The 22,421-nt window shown below is 46.1% G+C and overlaps 2 protein-coding genes across 2 annotated transcripts; both read left to right on the top strand.

Annotated features, from left to right (window-relative positions):
• Positions 1-94: 94 nt before the first annotated feature.
• On the top strand, positions 95-4,899 carry LYZL6 (lysozyme like 6; the record flags this gene model as incomplete). Its single annotated transcript, XM_080713238.1, has 4 exons — positions 95-233; positions 1,937-2,095; positions 3,781-3,859; positions 4,830-4,899. 4 exons carry the CDS (start codon positions 95-97, stop codon positions 4,897-4,899), a joined length of 447 nt encoding a protein of 148 aa, XP_080569364.1.
• A 3,216-nt stretch (positions 4,900-8,115) lies between these two features.
• Positions 8,116-21,363, top strand: RDM1 (RAD52 motif containing 1; the record flags this gene model as incomplete). Its single annotated transcript, XM_080714095.1, has 7 exons — positions 8,116-8,211; positions 8,567-8,746; positions 12,756-12,878; positions 13,794-13,962; positions 15,623-15,721; positions 18,345-18,430; positions 21,256-21,363. 7 exons carry the CDS (start codon positions 8,116-8,118, stop codon positions 21,361-21,363), a joined length of 861 nt encoding a protein of 286 aa, XP_080570221.1.
• Positions 21,364-22,421: the final 1,058 nt, after the last annotated feature.

Raw genomic sequence — 22,421 nt, 5'->3', positions numbered from 1 at the left:
CCAGGTAGCCAGCAGCTAGCAAGTAGGGAAACGTGTCTCTTCTCTCCAGATTCCCCAGGCTCCCAGTAGGCCCAGCCAGCGCCGCCCTCTGAGGATGGGTAGGGCGCTGCTGCTGTCCTTGGCCAGCTGCCTCCTGGTCGTAAGTCGGGCCACCCTCATCCATCGCTGTGACTTGGCCAAGGTGCTGCACACGGAGGAGCTGGATGGGTTTGAGGGCTACTCCCTAAGTGACTGTGAGTGCGGGTCCTGCCGCCCCTCCCCCGGCCACGCCCCTCGGCCTTTCTGTCTTCCTTTGTTTTCCATACATCATTCAAACCCAAGATCAAAAAGTGGCCCCCTCCAGGAAGCCTTTCTCAACACCCAGAGGTCACTAACTGAGCACTTGATGTGCCAAGAATTGTGTCAGGTCCTGGGGATATAGAGATTAAAAAACAAGTCTCTTCTCTCAAAGTATGCCACAGTCTAGAGGAAGAGAGATGTAATAAGCACACATACACTACTACGAGTACCACCACCACCACTACCTGATAGGACAAATGCATGAAGGAAAAATAAAGTCAGGGGGAAGGGGTGACAGGTAACAGTGCTCTGAGGGGAACTCGGGGGAGGGCTCTCTGAGCAGAGACATTGGGCAGTGCTGAATGAAATTAAAAACCTGGTCATCCAGATGCATGGGAGAAGGAAATTTCAAGCAAAATGGAGCTGTCCCTCTGTGCAGGGAGATGAGGCCTTTGACCTGCCTGGAAGGGATAGCGCCCTTTTTTTTTTTTTTTCCCCTAGTACTGGGGATGGAACCCAGGGGCATTCTACCTCCAAGCCACACCCCAGCCCTCCTGGTTTTCCTTCTTCCTCTTCTTCTTCTTCTTCTTCTTCTTCTTCTTCTTCTTCTTCTTCTTCTTCTTCTTCTTCTTCTTCTCCTCATTATTATTATTATTATTATTATTATTATTATTATTATTATTTTGGTGGTACTGGGGTTTCTGGAAACCCTTCTACCTCCGGGCTACACTCCCAGACCTATTTTTTTAAATATTTTTTAAAATTTGGAAACAGGGTCTCTTAAGCCAGCGAGGCTGGCTTCGAACCAGCGCAATCCTCCTATCTCTGCCTTCCAAGCGTGGGGATTATAAGCATGCACCACCACGCCCGGCTTATTCTTTAATTTTAAACAGGGTCCACTAAGTTGCGGAGGGCCTCACTAAGTAGCTGAGGCTGGTCATGAACCCACAATCCTCCTGGCTCTGCCTCCCAAGTACTGGGATTACAAGCGTGCGCCACCACGCCCAGCTGAATAGCTCCTTTTGCTCAGAATTTGTGCATCCGTCTTGGAACACTTTCTCCTTTTCTCTTGTTTTGTAATTTTTTTTAAAGGTATGTATCAAGCTTGGCGTGGTGGCCCATGCTTGTAATCCCAGTACTTTGGAAGCTGAGACAGGAGGATCACAGGTTCACACCCAGCCTCAGCAACTTAGTGAGGCCCTGTTTCAAAAAAAAAAAAAAAAAATCAGGCTGGGAGTGTAGCTCACAGGTAGAATGCCCCTGGGTTCAATCCTCAGGACCACCAAAATAAATAAACAAATACATACATACAAACATACATACACAAATGTATCTTCATTCTAGTACAATAGGCCCCTTGAAGGCAGCATCTATATTTGACCCGGCTGAATGTCCCTCTGGGAGCTTTGCATGGTTCCTGGCATACAGTAGGTGCTCAGTAACTGCAGAATGCAGGGATGGATGGAAGGGCGGATGCTTGGTTGTACTGATGGAGGCAGAAGGACCGAATGGTGAGAGGAGAAGCCCGTGGGTGATCCAGTCCCTAGCCTCATCTAGCCGCCTGGGCTTTGTTTCTTCCTTCTCTCTTCCTCTGCCATCTCCCTCCTCACTCGGCTCGGCCCTCCCTGAATCCTGACCCTCTTCTCCCCGTCCCAAGGGTTGTGCCTGGCTTTTGTGGAAAGCAACTTCAATATCTCAAAGGTAAATGAAAATGCAGATGGCAGCTCTGACTATGGCATCTTCCAGCTCAACAGCCACTACTGGTGCAACGATTACCAGAGCCACTCGGAAAACTTGTGCCAAGTGGACTGTCAAGGTCTGGCGGGGGCCCCAGGGTGGGAGAGGCGAGAGAGGAAACCAGCCTCTATTCATAGGACTTCTCCCCACACACACACCCTGGGCATGCCATGGAGAGGTGGCTCGGTCAGGGAGTCACTTCCGTGAGCAAGGCCCCAAGGCCCAGCTAGTCAGGGGCGTCTGCAGATCCTGCAGCTGGGAGCAGAGTAGCCACAGCAGCCAACATGGGCTGAGGGCGTATGGTGTACTAAACACTTCCCATGCATGAGCACACAGCATTCAGCTTTCCATGCAATAGAAGCCATTTATGGTTCCCGCTTTACAAATGATCAAATGAATCTCAAAGAGAAAAGCGATCGTGGGGTGATAGCACTTGCCTGTAATCCCATCTACTTGGGAGGCTGAGGCAGGAGGATCTTTTGTGTCTGGGAGTTTGAGGCCAGCCTGGGCAATATAGTGAGATTCCATCTCTAAGAGAGGGAGAGAGAACCTAGCAAGACCCTGTTTCAAAACAAAAAATTTTTGCCAGGTGTGGTGGTACACGCTTGTAATACCCGTACTTGGGAGGCTGAGACAGGAGGATCACAGGTTTGTGGACAGCCTCAGATACTTAGTAAGCCCCCCCCCAACGAAACTTAGTGAGACCTTGTTTCAAAATAAAGAATAAAAAATAGGGCTGGGGTGTAGGTCGGAGGTAAAATGTCCCTGGGTTCCATCCCAACACCACAAATTAATAAAAATAAATAATAATAATAATAATAAAGGTTTGGGTGTGGTCCACGTATGGTGGCACATGCTTGTAATCCCAGCATTCTAGAGGCAGAGTCTAGAGAATCACAGGTTTGTGTACAGCCTCAGCTACTTAGCAAAAATAAAAAGACTAAAAACTAGGACTGGCAGTGTAGCTCAGAAGTAGAATGCCCCTGGGTTCCATCCCCAGTTCTGGGGGGGAAAAAAAAAGGATTGAGTGTGCTGGGTGCAATTTCCAGTGAGAGCATGCATGCACTCAGGCATGCAGGCACACAGCCCTGGCACTAAATGCAAGGCCTGTGACTCTGCCTTTTACCTCTCCTCCCTATGCTAATGTTTCTGGGATCTTATCTAATGAGCCCCCCTCATTAGGCAAGACTGCACCTTTGCCTTGACCCTGACCCCTGGGCTATCTGTTTGGTATTTCCTCTCTTTCTGGAAACTCTACAAGCTCTGGGTGAACCTCATCTACCCTGGCTAGGAAGAACAGTAGGAGACTGGTCCAAATTTCAGTTCTTCTGCCCTGTTTGCCCCCACCCCATCCACCTCCAAGCTCTAGCAGCCTTTGTAGAAGTATCTTTTTTTTTTTTTTTTTTTTTGGTGGTACTGGGGGTGGAACCCAGAGGCTTTCTACCTCCGGGCTATACACCCAGACCTATTTTTTAAATATTTTATTTGGAAACAGAGACTCACTAAGTTACTGAGAGCCTCACTAAATAGCTGAGGCTGGCTTCAAACCTGTGCGATCCTCCTGTCTCAGCCTCCCAAGCGTGGAGATTACAAGTGTGCGCCACCATGCCTGGCTATCTTAAAAGGGCCCTGGGAGGGAGACCTTGTCCAACCCAAAATGCTCATGCAGGGCCCTGGTGGCAGACCCTGAGGAGGGCCGATGTCTCTCTCTGTCTTTGGGATTGCCTTCTATTGCCTCACAGATGTTTTCTTTTTCCTTTACAGATGTGCTGGACCCCAACCTTCTTTCAGCCATTCACTGTGCAAAAAAGATTGTCTCCGGATCAGGAGGGATGAGGAACTGGTGAGGAGGGCACAGTGGGGGAGCCCCAAGAAGGAGGATGTGACAGAGAAAAGGGCCATAGATAGGGACCGGTGCTCACTCCCCGCAGGGGTCTAGAAAATGTGAGCCAGTGGACTGGCTTGGAACTCTGGGTCAGAAGACTTGAGTTTTGATCTGTTCTCTGATATTGTATTAAACAACTCTTGGTTGCAGTAACAGAATTACTTGAGCTAGCTGAGAAGAATTTATTTTGAGGAGGAGGTGTCTCACTGGGTCCACCTAAAAGGGGGTGCAGGAAAAAAATGGAACCAAGGCTAAGAATCAGAAACTTTCTATGGAGGGCTTTGCTTCTGCTGGTGCATTTGTTAAATACTCTAGACCAGTTTCCTCTGCTCCCCAGTCCACACATGTGTGAGCTAAAGCACTAAGCAACCATAAGGACTGGCTAGGCTCAGTTTTAATCCAAGTTACTGGGGCAGGGAGTCTGATTGGTTCAACTCTGACCACGTGTTCCACTTTGGCCCAATCACCTGTCGGCGTGGGAGGAGTTAAGCAATACCAACAGGGCTGCCGCCTGGGAGGCAACTGTGAGAATGGGAAGAGTTAGGTGTGTCTTGCAGACCCAAAACAGCTTGGGAGAAGGGACCTTGATGGTTATGAAGGCTGATCCCCGCAGAGGGGAGGCAATAGTTGCACTGGGGATTTTTTTCTCAAGTAACTTTCAGCTCTGTCAAACGGTGCTGTCCACCTTGGGAGGGAGATGAGGATTTGAAAATGTCCACTTAGTGACTACTTCGTGGAGGAGGGCAAACACCAGAGATGAGGGAACTACCAGGGAAGAGTCGGAGGGGCATGGGGGACAGGCTACGGAGCTGCTAGTGTGGGGATTCTGGGAGTCGCTCTGCAGGGAGATTAACCCGAAACTGGATCAGGCCTATGGAGGGCGGCGGCGGGAAGCCGGAAGCAGAAACCCTGTGCTTTATTTCCACAGGGTGGAATGGAGGTTGCACTGTGCGGGTCGGCCTCTCTCCCACTGGATGACTGGATGCCGCCTGGGATGAAACAGGAGGCGGCGCTGCTGTGGAGTCGTCCGGACGCCTGTCCCCGCGTGGCGATTCTTTACGACTTTCTAACTTGCCTCTGCTTCACGTTACTCTTTCCTTCCCACGAGAAAAACTGACCAGAGCCCCGAGGAGAAATGGTTTTCTTAGGCTTCCTCCTTCTGCCCACCCAGGCCCAGCTCCAGGCCCCTCATTCCTGTCATTTACAAACCAAGAGGACCACAATAAATACATGTCTATGTTTCCTATTTATTAAAGCACTTTCCCGGCAAGGAATATGTTCATTTATTCCTTCTTAATTATGTAAATTTTGCAGTAGGAGCGTGCTAGGTTCTAGAAGAAGAACGAGGGAACAACTGCTCTTCAGGTGTTCGTAATCAAGGTAGAAAAAGATATCTGCAGACATTACGATGGATAATGAAATGTATAATAAAATGTATAATTATTCGTTTGAAACTGTAGCAGGATCTGAGTAGTTCCCCTAAAGACAACTATTTTTTAAGTAAAAGAGAAAGCTCAGTAGTGGGTAATGGCTAGAGTTAAAAGTCTGGGATTGATGTGGAAAGAGTAGAGGTAGAGATGGGATGGAGAAATGGTGCCAGGGGCCAATGATTTTTGGTAACTTTGGAAGAGTGAGCTAGCATCTACAAACGGCTTCTTGGAGAGGATCCAATCTTTTTGGAGGGTGCTGAGGTGGAGCAGAACTTGCCTAAGGACAAGGCAAAGCAGGGCATGGTGGTGCACCTGTGTAATTCTAGTACTTGGGAAGCTGAGATGGGAGGATTGCAGGTTCAAGGACAGCCTCAGCATCATAGTGAGACTCTCAGGAACCTAGAGGCCTGACCCTGCACTGTGGATCAAAACAAAAATAAAACAAAAACAAAAAATAAAAAGAAGTGAAGTGTAACTTGAAGGTAGAATGCCCCTGGGTTCAATCCCTAGTACCACACACACAAAAACAAGACAGAGAAGAGACACTTGGAGGACTCCCGCACACACCACCACCCACGGTGTCTAACTACAAGGGGATGTTACCTTGGGCCATTCATGCCTCTATGCCTCTACCTCTGCACCTGAACTGTATTGGCTTAAGAGATTTGACTGTTTAGTGCTTTCCACGCCGGTAAAATGTAAAAAAAAAAAAAAATTAGATTTTCAACTTTTAATCTTAATGCTTAAGAGTATTAGTTTCAGCATCTTTTCATAAAAGTTTTTAGCATCAAAGTTGTAAGGAATTTATACATGTAGGAGGTGGAATGGAATAGGTTTTATTTCATGAAATTAAAATTATACTATACTCATTTTTGCTAAGGACAAGTGAAAACATAAACTAGCATAAATCTAAGGACTGTTATTTATTTACTTATTTATTTATTTATTTATTTTTCGTGGTACTGGGGGTGGAACCCAGGGGCTTTCTACCTCTGGGCTATCCTCCCAGACCTATTTTATATTTTATTTGGAAACAGGATCTCACTAAGTTTCTGAGAGCCTCACTAAGTAGCAGAGCCTGGCTTCGAACTTGTGTGATCCTCCTGTCTCAGCCTCCCAAGCGCGGGGATCACAAGCGTGCGCCACCACGCCCGGCTAAGGTCTGTTATTTAGAAATCACAGGAGACCTGTTCTGAAGGGTCTCTTCTGGTTCTAATACTCTAGAAATAAAGTGTCTTAATCCTTTCTCTCTCTGTTAACTGGGACAAGTAGCCAATTATGACACCTAGAACACCCCTTCTCAGGAACCAACCAGTGCTGGTTCTCTAGCTGAATCCACTCTGATTCTCCTCTGAGTCTCCAAATTCATCTCTTTTTCTCCATCTGCCTCCCAACTTCCCACATCATCCAGTGCCCACAAGCACATGTATACCACCAGAATGACTAGAACAACCAGGGAATTCTCTGTAAGGATTTTGTTAGACATTAATAGCTTAGTGGGATTTATACATACATACATACATACATATGTACATACATACATACGTACATACATACTTGGGATGGAGCCCTATACCTGCAGATCCATTTTATTTATGTATGTATTTATTTATTTGCAGTACTGGGGATGGAACCCAGGGGCATTCTACCTCCGAGCTAAACCCTTATCCCTATTTTTTATTCTTTATTTTGAAACCGGGTCTCACTGAGTTGCAGAGGGCCTCACTAAGTGGCTGAGGCTGTCTACGAACCGCGATCCTCCGGTCTCAGCCTCCCAAATGCTGCCATGCCTGGCTTTTATTGTTTTGTTTATTTTTTGTACTGGGGGTGGAACCCAGGGGCTTTTCTATCCCTGGGCTATACTTCCAGACCTATTTTATACTTTATTTGGAAACAGGGTCTCACTAAGTTGCTGAGAACCTCACTCTCACTAAGGAGCTAAGGCTGGCTTGGAACCTGTGTGATCCTCCTGTCTCAGCCTCCCAAACACTGGGATTACAAGCGTGCGCCACCACGCCCGGCGTCTTTTTCCTTTTTGAAACATGGTCTCACCGAGTTGCGAAGGGCCTAAGTAGCTGAGGCTGTCCGAGAACCACAATCCTCTGGTCTCCCTCTCCCGAATGCTGAGATTACAAGCATGGGCCATCACTCCCAGCTTCGTACCTTAGTTTCTTCTGCAAATAAAGACCACGCCGGCCGGTATAAATATGTCTCATCCCTTGATTCTTTAAACTTGCTTTTAAGGCTCTACCCTAAAATTACACTTGAATAAACCCGGCATGGTGGCGCATGCTTGTAATCCTACCATTTGGGAGGCTGAGACCGAAATATCGCGGTTCGAGGACAGCTTCAGCTACTTAGTGATGCCCTTTGCAACTCAGTAAGACCCGGTTTCAAAATAAATAAAGAATAAGTATAGGGCAAGGAGTGTAGCTCGGAGTTCGAATGCCCCTGGGTTCCATCCCCAGGTTCGCAAAAAAAAAAAAAAAAAAAAAATACACTTGAATAGAGGCTCAGTGGCACAGCGCTTGCCTAATCTGTGCTCTGGATTTGAACTCCAGCGTCACAAAAGCAAAAAATACATTTGCATAGAAGCACTAAACTCTCTGGGTGTCACCGGGTCGGTGTGGCTGGAGTAATGGAATGAATGAACTGGCGGGCGGGAGGGGCGGAGTTCAAGTCGGCCCCGCCCCTTCACACACTCCCTTTAAAAAACTCGCGGGCCCGCCGTGCGCAGGCGCAGTACGGCCTAGGCGTCCTTCGCGCAGGCGCAGTGGCGCGGGGATGGCGGAGTTAATTCCTTTTGCGGTTCCCACCGAGAGTGACAAAACCTTGTTGGTGTGGGAGCTGAGCTCCGGACCCACGGCCGAGACCTTGCACGTGAGCCGGGGCCGGGGAGGAGGGAGGAATGGAGAAAGCCATTGGAGAAAGCCGCTGGCTGAGTTCCAGAGCCCGGCCTCAGTACCCCAACTCTCCTCCCAGCCTCGGCTGAAGGACTTAGCTCTAGAGGGGACCCCGACAATCATCTAGCCCCAACAGATTTTACGGAAACCCAGATTTATTGTGCTCTTCTCACGCTTCTCAGCAAAATGTCGCCTCGTTTGTAAGAGGAAGATGCGTTGACAAAGTCAGCAGTGTTTTGAGGCGCACCCTTCGTGGAGAAGGGAAGGCGCAGTTTTGTTTTGAGAACCAGAGGTTTCATGCGCTTAACTTCGGCGTGGGGTCCCCCCCACAGCATTCTCTGTTCGCAGCGTTCTCCCAGTTTGGCCTTCTGTATTCAGCCCGGGTCTTCCCAAATGCTGCCGTGGCCGGTCCTGGTTTCTATGCTGTCATCAAGTTTTATTCAGCAAGAGATGCCCAAAGAGCCCAGAAGGCCTGTGACGGGAAGCCGCTTTTCCAGAAATCTCCAGTGAAGGTGGGTTTAAATATGGGCTTCCTAGTTCCACTACAGTGAAATGCTGGATTCAATAATAGGATAGGCCGGGCGTCCTGGCGCAGGCCTGGGATCCCAGTACTTAGGAGGCTGAGACGGGAGGCTCGCAGGTGTGTGGCCATCCTAAGCTGGTCCTTTGCAACCTAGTGAGACCCTGTTTCAAAATAAAGAATAAAAAAATAGGGCTGAGGGTGTAGCTTAAGAGGTAGAATGCCCCTGGGTTCAACCCCTAGTACCGAAAGAAAAACAAAAAAACAAAAAAAAACCGCCGGGCTGGTGGCGCACGCTTGTAATCCCCGCCCTTGGAAAGCGGAGACAGGAGGATCGCACAGGTTCAAAGCCAGCTGTGCTGGCTTAAGAGACCCTATTTCCAAATAAAAGAAGTATAAAAATAGGTCTGGGAGTGTAGCCCGGAGGTAGAAGGGTTTCCAGGAACCCCAGTACCACCACCACCAAAAAAAAAAAAAAAGTCATCTTATGTTGCCCCCCCCCTTTTTTAAGTAATGGGGATGGAACCCAGTACTGGGTTCAATTCTGCCTTTGAGCTACAGCCCCTCGTCCTATTTTATTTTTTACTTGAAACAGGGTCTTGCTAGGCTGCTGAGAGCCTTGCCACATTGCTGACCCTGGTCTGGAACCTGTGATCCTCCCAAGAACTGGAATTGCAGGTGTACGCCACCATACCTGGCCTTATTGACCAGGAAAGTCTTGCTTATATTTACTTTTATGTGTACCTAAAATGTATGAGCTTGACAGATGATTGTCAGCTGTAACATAAAGGATGCTTTATCATCATAACTTCAAACTACCTATCAGAGCTTCCTTTAGTTCCCAGAAGATTGAAAACTGTTCTTTAATGCACTGTAGAAACTCTGTTCCATGTTACTATGCCAACCAACTTTGCTTCCCCAGAGTCTATGGAGACTATCTCATTGTGTGTGTCATCAATTCAGCCACCTTTCCTTTTCCAAGGACCTCCTCAATTACCAATTTGGCTACTTGATCTAGCTACTTGCTGCCTATTCTTGTCTGTATTGCTTTCCTCACTGACTTATTTATTTACTTGTTTTTTGAGGTACTGAGGATTGAACCCAGGGGCATTCTGCCTCCAAGCTATACCCTCAGCTCTATTTTTTGGTTTTTGTTTTTTTTGCAGGTCTGGGGATGGAACCCAGGGGGCATTTGACCTCCGAGCTACACCCCTGCCCTATTTTTTATTCTTTATTTTGAACAGGGTCTCACTAAGTTGCAGAGGGCCTCACTAAGTAGCTGAGGCTGTCCGAGAACCGCGATCCTCCGGTCTCAGCCTCCTAAATGCTGGGATTACACGCATGCGCCACCACGCCCGGCTCTAGCCCTCTTTTTTATTCTTTATTTTGAAACAGGATCTCACTAAGTTGTGAAGGGCCTCACTAAGTAGCTGAGGCTGGACATGAATCTGCCGTCCTCCTATCTCAGCCTCCCAAGTACTGAGATTACAAACATGTGCCACCATGCCCAGCTTTCCTCTCTGATTTAACCTTGATTGAATCTGAGAACTCTACTCAGTGGTGACTCCAAGTATACTATCTCTACTTATGCTCCCTGTCCAATACCATTTTTTTTATCCTAGGTACACTTCCTCTAATTGAAATAATTACCTGCCTACCAAGACGTTCTTTAATTTTTCGACTATGAACTACCTCTTTGTAACTTGTGATCCTGTCTCATACCCACTCAGTATAAGTGGTACTCCGGAGATTATGAAACTTGGTATCATTTGTGAGTAATGAGTTTTTAGTGCCCTTTGGACATTGAGACCATTTCGTAAACTTTTGTGAATTTCACAATGTAAAGCCCATCATTGATAGAATGATGAAGTGTTCAATAAATCAGCATATACTTGAGAAGATATTCATAGCAGATGTATTTACTTAGAGCCTTAGGTTTCCCTCCCTCATTGTTACCTACTTTAATCATAAATGTTCTTTAATGCTTTGACAAGGAAACACAGTTTCTGTCTTCTTTTCTTCTTTTATAAATACAGAAAATAGAATAATGCTCTTTTTATTTTTATTTTTTTGGGGGAGGAAGTGGTATTGGGATTGAACTAGGAACATTCTACCTCTAAGCTTCATCCCCAGCTCTTTTTATTTTTTAATTAATTAATTAATTATTTTGTGTGTGTGTGTGTGTGTGGTCCTGGGGATTGAACTCAGGGGTATTCTACCTCCGAGCTACATCCCAGCCCTATTTTGGTATTTTATTGCAAAACAGGGTCTCACTAAATTGCAAAGGTTCTCACTAAGTAGCTGAGGCTAGCTGCGAACCATGATCCTCCTGTCTCAGCGTCCCAAATACTGGGATTACAAGCGTGTACCACCATCCCCGGCTTATTTTTTAATTTTAAAACAGGGTTTTGGAGCCGAGTGTGGTGGTGCACGCTTGTAATCCGAGTACTTGGGAGGCTGAGACAGGAGGATCACAGGTTTGCAGCCAGTCTCAGCTACTTATTAAGGCCTTCCACAACTTAGTGAGATCCTGTTTCATAATAAAGAATTTTTAAAAATAGGGCTTGTGGTATGACTTGGAGGTAGAATGACCCTGGGTTGATTCCCCAGAACTAAAAAAATAGGGGGGGGTTTTGCTTACCTTGCTAGGGTATCACTAAGTTGCTGAGGCTGGCCTCAAACCTATGATACTCCATTCTCAGCCTCCCAAGTACTGGGTTTACAGGCATGCACCATCTCGCCTGACCAGAATAATGTCTTAGAATAAAATCAAGAGAGAAAAAAACTAACCAAAAAATAAGATAAAATCAAGGAAAGGTCTGAGTCACTTGAGTGGAGTCCCCCTCCCACCCCAGTAACAAGAAGAAAAGCGATTGCCAGCAAGAACTGTGGCAAGATTATTAAAGGAAATAGCTGTCTGCACTACTCAAGGGCTCATACCCCTTCTGAAGCTTCTTGGTTGTCCAGAAAAAGCTCCACTTGTTTTGTTTTGGTCCTATTTTGAACCCAGAGGCGTCCTACCTCTGAGCTACATCCCCAGCCCTTGGTTTTTGTTGTTGTTGCTTTGAAACAGGATATTGTAGTCTTTCTGAGTCTTGCTGAGTTGCTGAGATTGCTCTCAAACTGAAATCCTCCTGTCTCAGCCTCCCGAGTACTGTTATTACAGGTGTGTGTCACCACGCCCAGCTAGGAAAGCTCCCCTTTGACCCACCATATAGGACCCTCCTCTACAGAACTGAACATTCAAAAATTAGTTTCTGCCGGGCGTGGTGGTGCACACTTGTAATCCCCGCGCTTGGGAGGCTGAGACAGGAGGATCGCGCAGGTTCGAAGCCAGCCTCAGCTACTTAGTGAGGCTCTCAGCAACTTAGTGAGACCCTGTTTCCAAATAAAGTATAAAATAGGTCTGGGAGTATAGCCCGGAGGTAGAAAAGCCCCTGGGTTCCACCCCCAGTACCACAAAAAACAAACAAACAAAAAAGAAAGAGACATTCAAAAAAAAAGAACTATCTATGTAGGAAATCCACAGTGAGGTATAAAATGTTAGAGAGGTACAGGAGATACTTACATTCTCAAAGGAAATAGTTAATGCAGACGACGCTGTAATAGTCTGGTAGCTTGTACAATCCATAGAGGCGTATGCATTCCTCCTCTAACAGGGATGAGTAGCTTGGAGGGCAGAGTGGCAGGTGCATCTCATCAGCAGGAGTGACTGGATGGGAAGACCCGGATGTCGTCTTTGCTCACTCACAACCCTCTAAGTTTTCTGTTTCCTTAGTTGCTTTCGTCATCACTGTCACCACTAGAGGTCAGGGAAGCCTTCCACTTAATCAGGCCCTGAACATGATGCAGAAGTGGCTTATACAGTGCTCAAGCTGTTCTTTCTATCCTATTTAATCTTGATTACCTTTCTGAAATCAATATCAGTAAGTCTAGGATGTATCCAAAGTAAATTCCCTGGCAGGTTGTGATATTTGTGGGTCCGTCTCTTGTGACTTCAGGTTCGACTTGGCAGCAGACATAAGTCCGTTCAACATCAAACCTTTGCTCTAAATAGCTCACGATGCCAAGAACTGGCAAATTACTACTTTGGTTTCAATGGATGGTCAAAAAGAATCATCAAGGTAAGCCCTGTAGATTTTCTTTGAGTAACTACACTCGCCATTCAGCATTATAATCCTATGCTTTAGAAGGATTGAACAGGGTTGTGGGGAGGAGATGAGAGAGACCACCTACCATTGAGAATAAGTGGATATATCTGAATGGGTCTGCCGTCTAGAATTAACAGTAATCATCTCAGTCATTGGATGGCAGTATCTATAATTTTCTTCAGTGTTTATGGAATAAAAAATGCTTGTATCTAGTAAGTCATTTGCAAATCTTACTTGATTTTAAAGCTATAGGACACCTCGATTATTACCTGGGATTACTGGGAGTTTAGTTTCATTTTTCTACAATAAAATCCTAGGGAAGCTCGGTGTGGTAGTGCATGATTATAATCTCAGTGCTTGGGAGGCTGAGACAAGAGGATCAAAGGTTTGCAGCCAGCCTCAGCAACTTAGGCCCTCAGCAATTTAGTGAGACTGTATTTCAAAATAAACAAAATAAAATAGGGCTGAGGGTGTAGTTCAGAGGTAGAAAGCCCCTGGTTCAATCCCCAATACCAAAAAAAAAAAAAAAAAAAAAAAAAAAATCCTAGGGGGAAGCCAGGTGTGGTGGCACACCACTTTAACCCCAGTAAGTACTTGGGAGGCTAAGACACGAGAATGACAGGTTTGAAGCCAGCCTCAGCAACTTAGCAAGACACCCCATTTCAAAATAAAAGTAGAGCTAGTAGCGTAGCTTAGAAGTAGAATGCCCCTGGGTTCAATTCCTACTATCAAAAAAAAAAAAAAAATCTAGGGGGACTGTGTGCACCCCAGTGATAAAGCACTTGCCCAGCACTTAGCATTTGTGAAGCCCTAGGTTTCATCCCCAGCACTGGGAGAGAGAGAAAAAAAAAATCCTAGGAAGGACCTTTAATTCAAACCTCCTAACAGCTTCAGGAGCTCCCTGACCTTGAAGAAAGGAGAGGCGAAGGTCTTGCAGCAGCACTGGAGAAGCAAAGCCGGAAGCTCTTCTGTGCCTTAGAGGTGGTGGTGCCGTCTTCCGGATGCACGAGTCCTGGAGTTGGTGTTGTGGAGGAGCCTTTGGATAAGCTGGAGGAAGGTCTGTTCTCAGTGTGGGGAGGGGAAGAGGAGAAGAATCTGTTTTCTCTCTTTCTAGTATACACACACACATTCATACATGAACACACACCCATATGCATATAGAAAAGATATAAAACTCAACATGATCTGTAAAAAAAACAAACCCTCACTTTCAGCTACCTATCAGGACCTTCCATCGCTAAGCAAATAAAGTCCTATACAGAGTTTTTGTGCCTACAACATGGGTTTTTACCGTAGACAATACCTGATACCTGGCAGAACCTTTACTTTTTTTTTTTTTTTTTTTTTTGTGGTGGTACTGGGGTTCCTGGAAGCCCTTCTACCTCCGGGCTACACTCTCAGATCTATTTTTACATTTTTATTTGGAAAGAGGGTCTCCTAAGCCAGCGCGATCCTCCTGTCTCTGCTTCCCAAGCATGGGGATTACAAGTGTGCAACACCACGCCTGGCTTTGTGTGTGTGTGTGTGTGTGTGTGTGTGTGTGTGTGGTACTGGGGATGGAACTCAGGGGTATTCTACCTCTGAGCCACACCCCCAGTCCTCTTTTTATTCTTTATTTTGAAACAGGGTCTCGCTGAGTTGTAAAGGGCCTCACTAAGTAGTAGCTGAGGCTGTCCGCGAACCCGCATCCTCCTGTCTCAGCCTCCCAAATGCCGGGATAACAAGCAGAACCTTTACATTTAACACCTGAAAACAGACCTCCTTTCAAGAAGCTTAGAAGGAAGAAGGAAATAATATTTCTCCCATTTTTGTTTAAGTACTTGTCTTACGCCAAAATACCTCTCCAAATACAGATTTCTTGCAATCCTCACTTATCTCAGCGAAATCATCTAAAGATTTCCACAGACTTTTGTGTAAACATTCAGTTCTTTGTCTGCTCACGAAAGGGCTTGAGAAGAGTCAAATACAGACCTGGAAAGGGTACGCTGATTGATGCTGAGTTTTTCTCTAGAATCCACGGCCCTCGGGGTTCGTTAGGTTTTAATTCGGAGGAAGGGCTGTTAGTGAGTGGCGTAAAGTAGGCTGTAGCCGATGCACAGGTAGGGACCACATCAGTCTGCGTTACCACCAGACCGTTCAGTGTGTGATTCCCGTCCTGAGGCGGAGGCTAGGATCTGGAGGAATGTGGCTTCCGCCATTTGAAATCTGATGCGAGACTTGTACCCGCCTCCCGGCTCAGACCTTGCTGCTAATACTTTGGGAACTTCTGGGTTAGGGCAGTGAAAGTGGATCCTATTGGGTGTACTCAAAACGGCCATTTAGTCAAACCTGTAATCTGCTCGCCTTTAATCACTAGAATTATGACTTCAGGATCACGTATGTCTTTGTATCCATTAAACATAGAATGATTCTCATTCATTCAGGTATTTTTATTTATTTATTTATTTATTTTTATTTTTATTTTTTTTGCAAGTCTGGGGATGGAACCCAGGGGCAGTCTACCTCTGAGCTACACCCCAGCCCTATTTTTTTTATTTTTATTCTTTATTTTGAAACAGGATCTTACTGAGTTGCAGAGGGCCTCACTAAGCATCTGAGGCTGTCCGCAAACCGCGGTCTCCTGTCTCAGCCTCCCAAATGCTGGGATTATAAGTGTGCGCCACCACACCCGGCTTTCATTCAGGTATTTTAAATCAATTTGTTTTGGTTGGATTTAGGACCATTGTCATTCCTCATGAAAAGGAAGACAGCTCAGAAGCTTGCTATTCAGAAGGCTTTGTCAGATGCATTCCAGAAACTGTCCATTGTGGTTTTAGGTAAGACTTTCTTGATTGTCCTTGAGGTATCTCACTTTCTTTTTTTTTTTTTTTTTTTTTTTTTGGTGGTACTGGGGGTGGAACCCCAGAGGCTTTCTACCTCCGGGCTATACTCCAAGACCCATTTTATATTTTATTTGGAAACAGGGTCTCACTAAGTTGCTGAGAGCCTCACTAAGTAGCTGAGGCTGGCTTCGAACCTGTGCGATCCTCCTGTCTCAGCCTCCCATCTCGGCCTCCCAAGCGTGGGGATTACAAGCGTGCGTCACCACTCCCGGCAATAAACTCGTTTTGAAGAAGTAATTATGTGAAAAATGTAGATGTCTAAACTTCTCTACCTGCTGGGCATGGTGGTGCGTGCCTGTAATCCCAGCATCCTGGAGGCTGAGACAGGAGGATCGCGGTTCCTGGACAGCCTCAGCTACTTAGTGGGACCCTGTTTCAAAATAAAGAATAAAAAATAGGGCTGGAGTGTAGCTCGGAGGTAGAATACCCCTGGGTTCCATCCCCAGTACCGCAAAAAAAAAAATAAATAAATAAATAAATAAAAAATAAAAAAAATAAACTCTCATGATTTCATTCACTAAATTCTTTCACAGCAAGGATCTGAAATGTATTCTTTGTGAGTTGTGAGAAAAATGACCTCACACATTACTATCTTCAGTTTACAAATGTCGAATGACTTCCCTCTGCTCATACGGAAGGTGTTTGAGCCAAGTCTTCTTTTTCCGTTGCTCGTCTGTTATACAGAACAGTGATTATAAGCTTTGGACACCTGAATTTGAGTCCCAACCCTGTTTCTTAGATTTTCAATGTAATTTTAGATTATATATAGCCAGAGAGATCACAGATCTTTACTGTTTCTCAGCTTTAATCTCTGTCTTCAAAATAGGGCTAGTTAATCCCACCCACCTTCTGGGGGAGATGGTAAGAGTAAACAAGATGGTGAATGGCAGAAGCTCAGGTGCTCACATGGTAATCAGGCAAAATATACTGACTATCATTGTGACCATTTTTTCTCTGAATAAATGGATAAATAAACTGCTGAATTTTGAATTCAGATTCAGATTTATTTATTTATTTATTTATTATTTATGGTACTAGGGAATGAACCCAGGGGCATTCTACCTCCAAGCTACACCCCAGCCCTTTTTATTTTGTTGAGGCTCTTTGTTGAGGGCCTCACTAAGTTGCTGAGGCTGGCCTCAAACCTCTGATCCTCCCGTCTCTGCCTCCCACGCACTGGGATTACAGGCATGCCGCACCACACCTGGCTGTCAGTTTTCATTGATGACACTGGTATCTTGGGTGACTATGACGCTTATAAAATAACCAGCTGCTTTCGTGTGAGCCTTGAGAGTGGTCTTGTTTTGAATGGTGTCCTACTCCCTCTTGAGTTCTACACTGACGTGAATGTTACAGGCTGTGCTCGAAGGAAGGGTTATGATTAGCATGGAGTTCCTAAACAGCAGTTTCCCTGCTTCATAGCCCGAAGGCTTAGAGGCTGAGAACTCTTAGCTAAGTTATCCCAAAGCCTTATCTGCTTGTAAGAGATGGCCCTAGTTGGCTTCAGCCTCCCAACCCGGGTAGCCCTTCCAGTGAAAGTCTGACTTCCATGGTCAATGAGCAAGAATTTCGAACTAAATGTCTAAGTTGCTGTGTCTCCCTAATACACTAAGGTATCACTTGTATAAACTCAAAACTCTTTAGACCAAAAGCCTTGTGATTCTAGTTTGCTTTGAGGAAAGTCGTACTGTCGATAAGGCAAGTGGGCCAGTTTCCGCTAATAAAAGGCCCCAGTGCTTTCTTCAAAGCTTTGTTCGTTTTGTCTGATAGAATTTTGGTTCTCAGGGAGTAGAAAACTTCCCCTTCTTGTGACACAAAGTGTCTACTAGTCCCTGGTCTGTGTCCTAGATTTGAACTTGCTTTGATCCATTCCTAATGTCTTACTATTCAATCGTTTGAACATTTTTATCTCTAACTATTTTACTTCCTATCTCATTCTTTAGTTCCCATCACTAAGATCACATTGTTTCTTGAATCAAACACAGTGGAGATGTCATACTACACCCAACCCCTCCCCCCGCCCTTTTTTGGAAACAGGGTCTCTGTAAGCGACTGAGGTTGGTGCCGAACCTGCAATCCTCCTGTCTCCGCCCTGCAAGTATTGGAATTACAGGTGTCGCACCACCACACCTGACCATTCATAATCTTTTGACAACTAGTTAATGTTAAAAACTCTTGTGTGCCGGGCGTGGTGGCGCAGGCTTGTAATCCCCACGCTTGGGAGGCTGAGACTGGAGGATCACGCAGGTTCGAAGCCAGCCTCAGCTATTTAGTGAGGCTCTCAGCAACTTAGTGAATCCCTGTTTCCAAATAAAGTATAAAATAGGTCTGGGAATATAGCCCAGAGATAGAAAAACCCCTAGGTTCCACCCCAGTATCACCGAAAAAAAAAAAAAAAAAAAAAAAAAAAAACCTCTTGTGTGAGATATGGACTTTCTAGGAAAACACTCCTCTTTTAGAAATCAAAAGTTTATCTCATTATTGGATGCTGCCATGGTATACAGGAAGTTTCAGAATGAAGAAAATTCTAAATTGATTTTTGTTAACTTTATTTCAGAAAGTGGTAAGATCGCTGTAGTGTACAGACCCAGAGAAGAGGTTATAGATGCCAGAAGTGAAGAAGAACTACACGATTTAATTCAAGTATGTGAAGACGAGTGCCCCAGGATTCCACAGCCAGTGTAGCCATGATAAACAACCAGCAGTATCCGGAGGACTTCAGCATGTCTCATTCTTAGGAAAATGGGATTGAAGCCGTTTGGGGGGATAGGGAATTTAAAGTCCTGGCTGTTGACTTTAACTCCTTGTTTAAAGTCTGGAGAGCAGAATTGAGGCCTGAGTCTCAGGACTACTCCAGTTGTGAACTCAAGGGAGGTCTAGGTTTCCTTCTCTAGGGATTAGGGAAAGGGGGCTGCCTGGATACAGGTCTTTTTAGGATTCCTCTCAAACAGCACCCCAGGCATTTGGGGGCGAAATAACGATGGCCTTAAGTGTGATTTTGCTACAGCCTTAAAAAACTTTTATGCCGTGCTGGGAGTTGTGGTAATCCTAGTACTTGGGAGGCTGAAACAAGAGGATCACAGGTTCAAGGCCAACCTCAGCTACTTAGTGAGGCCCTTCACAACTTAGTGAGACCCTGTTTCAAAATAAAGAATAAAAAAACAGGGCTGAGGATATAGCTCGGAGGTAGAATGCCCCTGGGTTCAATCATCAGTAATACACACACACACACACAATTATGCCTTTCGAATATGGCACGTTACCTAAATGTCAACATCTCCCTGTATCTCCAGTAGATGATTTTGCTACTTTTCTGCAAATCAGTTATATTAAAGCCCTTAATTAGAGATAAAGGTTCCAAAGTAATTTCCAAAAGAAAATAGTCACTATTTACTATTAATAGAATGTTTGACAGGGGGGCAAATTAATTATTTTTTTTTTTTGGTGGTACTCGGGGGTGGAACCCAGAGGCTTTCTACCTCTGTGTTCTACTCCCAGACCTATTTTATATTTTATTTGGAAACAGGGTATCACTAAGTAGCTGAGGCTGGCTTTGAACCTGTGCAATCCTCCTGTCTCAGCCTCCTAAGCACGGGGATTACAAGCGTGCGCCACCACACCCAGATGGGGCAAATTAATTTTGAGATTTTTTTGTGTGTGTGGTACTGAGGGTGGGATCCAGGGGCTTTTCTACCTCTGGGCTATTCTCCCAGACCTGTTTTATACTTTATTTGGAAACAGGGTCTCACTAAGTTGCTAAGAGCCTCACTAAGTAGCTGAGGCTGGCTTCAAACCTGTGCGATCCTCCTGTCTCAGCCTCCCAAGCGCAGGGATTACAAACTTGTGCCACCCTGCCTATCTATTTTGGGGACTTTTTAAGTTATACAACCCCCCCCCCCAAAGTAATGAAGTGTTTTATTTTGAAAAGAGATAGTGGTTGGTTGTCTTCTGAAAAAGTACTCTAAATTTTTTTTCATATTAAAGTGTGTGTGTGTGTGTGTGTGTGTGTGTGTGTGTGTGTGTGTGTGTTTACTGGGGATTGAACCCAGGACATTCTTTCTCTGAGCTACACCCCTAGCCCTATTTTATTTTTATTTTGAAACAGTGCCTCCTAGGTTGCTGAGAGTATTACTACTTGCTTATGCTGTCCTCAAGCCTGCAATCCTCCTGTCTAAGCCTCCCAAGTACTGAGATTACAGGCATTCACCACCAAACCCTGGCTTAAAATAGTTGTTTTAATTCAATTTAATTAAAACCAGTCTAGGAAATGTCACCCTTTAAGAAGTCGAGGAAGTCCTTACTAACTACAGAAATGTGATTATAATGATAAATCCATCTCTGAAAGAAGGGGACTTCTAAGCTGGGTGTGGTGGCGAAGGCTTGTCATCCTAGTGCTTGGGAGGCTGAGCCAGGAGATTTTGCAGGTTCAAGGCCAGCCCCACAGCATAGGGAGACTCAGCAGCCTGGCGAGGCCCTGTTTAAAAACAAAAAAATAAAGGGAAGGGAAGGATAGGGATTTAGATCAGAGGTAGAATACGCCTTAGTTCAATCCCCAGCACCACAAAATAAAATAATAATAATAATTTAAAAAGGAAAGTAGGTATGGTGGCACACTTATAATTCTAGTACATGGGAGGCTGATCACAGGTTCAAAGTCAACCTCAGCAACTTAGTGAGGCTCTTAGCAACTTAGCAAGATTCTATTTCCAAATAAAAAATAAAATAGGGCTGAGGGTGTAGCCTAGAGGTAGAAGGCCCCTGGGTTCAATCCCCAGTACCAAGTGCTGAGAGAGAGAGAGAGAGAGAGAGGCAGACGTTTACATGCCGGGGCTGCACCAGAAGATAAACAACAAATCAAATAGATTATTAAAGAGGGCTCTGAAGGAAGTCAGCTGGGTTCTAGTTGTAGTAGTGTTTCAAGAAAATTATTTAAAGCCAGGTGCGGTGGCGCACACTTGTAATCCCAGCATTTGGGAGGTTGAGACAGGAGGATCTCAGTTTGGGGACAGCCTCAGCTACTTAGGCCTTTTGTAGCTTAGTAAGACCTTGTTTCAAAATAATTTTTTTAAAAAGGGCTTGGAGGCAGAATGTCCCTGGATTCCATCCCCAGTACCAAAATAATAATAATAATAATAATAATAATAATAATAATAATAATAATAATAAATGTGAGGCTTTAACATCCTAAGTGTCTTGTGCATGCGACACGGGTAGACCTGAACAGCGGAGCTGTGTTGAGCCAGGGAGGGGGATGCGTTCCCTGCCGGTGTAAAAGTACTTCCCGAAGCCCTCCTGCGGACTATTTTGAGCCCTCGCGGATTCTATGGTAGCCTCAGCCTAAGGGGATGGTGAATGAATGCTCAAACATGGACCAGGTTCCTGAGAGTTTGGCGGAAACGGCAACTTTGTGGAGTGAATATCCTTCCCGTGTGTTCTGCCTGCCGCCCTAACTGGCCCTCGTTTTTCAGGTCAATTGCTTTTCCTGGAAGTACAGCCAAGGGGAGGAAGAATGTCTCTCCGATTTCAGCTTGGAGGAGGACGCATTCAGCCTACCAGAAGTGGACTTGCACTTCTGAATGGCCCCAGAGGCCCAACCCCGGGACCTCTCGGGAACCTCTGCCCACCGGGTCCATTGGGCTGCTGGAATCCCAGAACCACGCCTGGCCGCAGCTCAAATGCTGCCCGGCTATGGGGTGGGGAGCCTCTGCAGCCTCAGGTTCGGGAAGGGAAGCGTGGGTCTGGGGAAGGCAAGAAAGGCTGGTGCTGGCGGGACCTAATAAAGGTTGCGTAAACAAACAAAGGTGTCGTGAATAAAGGGCGGGGCGGGGCAGCGCGCGGTTGCCTAGGTGCGCGAGTGAGGCGCGGCCATAACGGCTTGGCTCCCGCAGGCGCCCCCGGTGCCCCGCTGGCCTGGGTCGGCCCGGAGCCTGCGCATGTCATGATCCTGCTGCGCCTCTGCGCAGCACGGCTCCTCCTCGCGTGGCAGCCGTTGTGGCTGCTGGTCCAGGCAGCTCGTCCTCCAGAGTGGGCTGAGGACCCGGCCCCACTGACCTCCGAGCGCCCAGGGCCCAGGGAGCCCTGGTCCTCGCATTCCTCTCATCTCCCACCCAGATCGTCCCATGCGCTCACGCCCCCGGCGGACCTCGGGGGCTTTGATTATCTGGGGTCCTCTTCTTCCCCCCAGATGTTGGCTCCACCTCACGAGCTGCCTGACAGTCTGCTTCCATTCCTGGACACGGATTCAGTTGGAGAGCTGTCCCCAGAGCCGGATCAGTTTGTGGTTCCAGGTCAGAGTCTGCATGACACGCTCACTCGGCAAGAGAGGCTCCCAGACTTGGTTCCAATGCTACATGGGGATCAGAATCGGGCCCTAGATCTGCCTCCTCAACTAGAAAATGAGGTTCAGAATGTCCATCAGGATGGGGTTGCCGGTCACCAGTCATTTGGAATGCCTATTCCGTCTTTAGATGGTCAGAGTTCAGAAGCCACAAGGTTTATCGCTTCACCCCTAAACCCGAAGAAGGGTCTAGCTCAGCACCCACAGCTTCCTAAGGTTGTTCTTGGAACCCCAAAGCAGTTTTCAAAACTTCAGCTCGAGAAACCAACCTCGCAGGACGATTATGCAGGTTCGAGT

The sequence above is a fragment of the Muscardinus avellanarius genome, assembly GCF_963383645.1.
Source record: "Muscardinus avellanarius genome assembly, chromosome: 16".
NCBI lineage: Eukaryota > Metazoa > Chordata > Mammalia > Rodentia > Gliridae > Muscardinus > Muscardinus avellanarius.
Note: the sequence above shows the minus strand (reverse complement) of the source record. Positions and strands in the feature narration are given on the sequence as shown.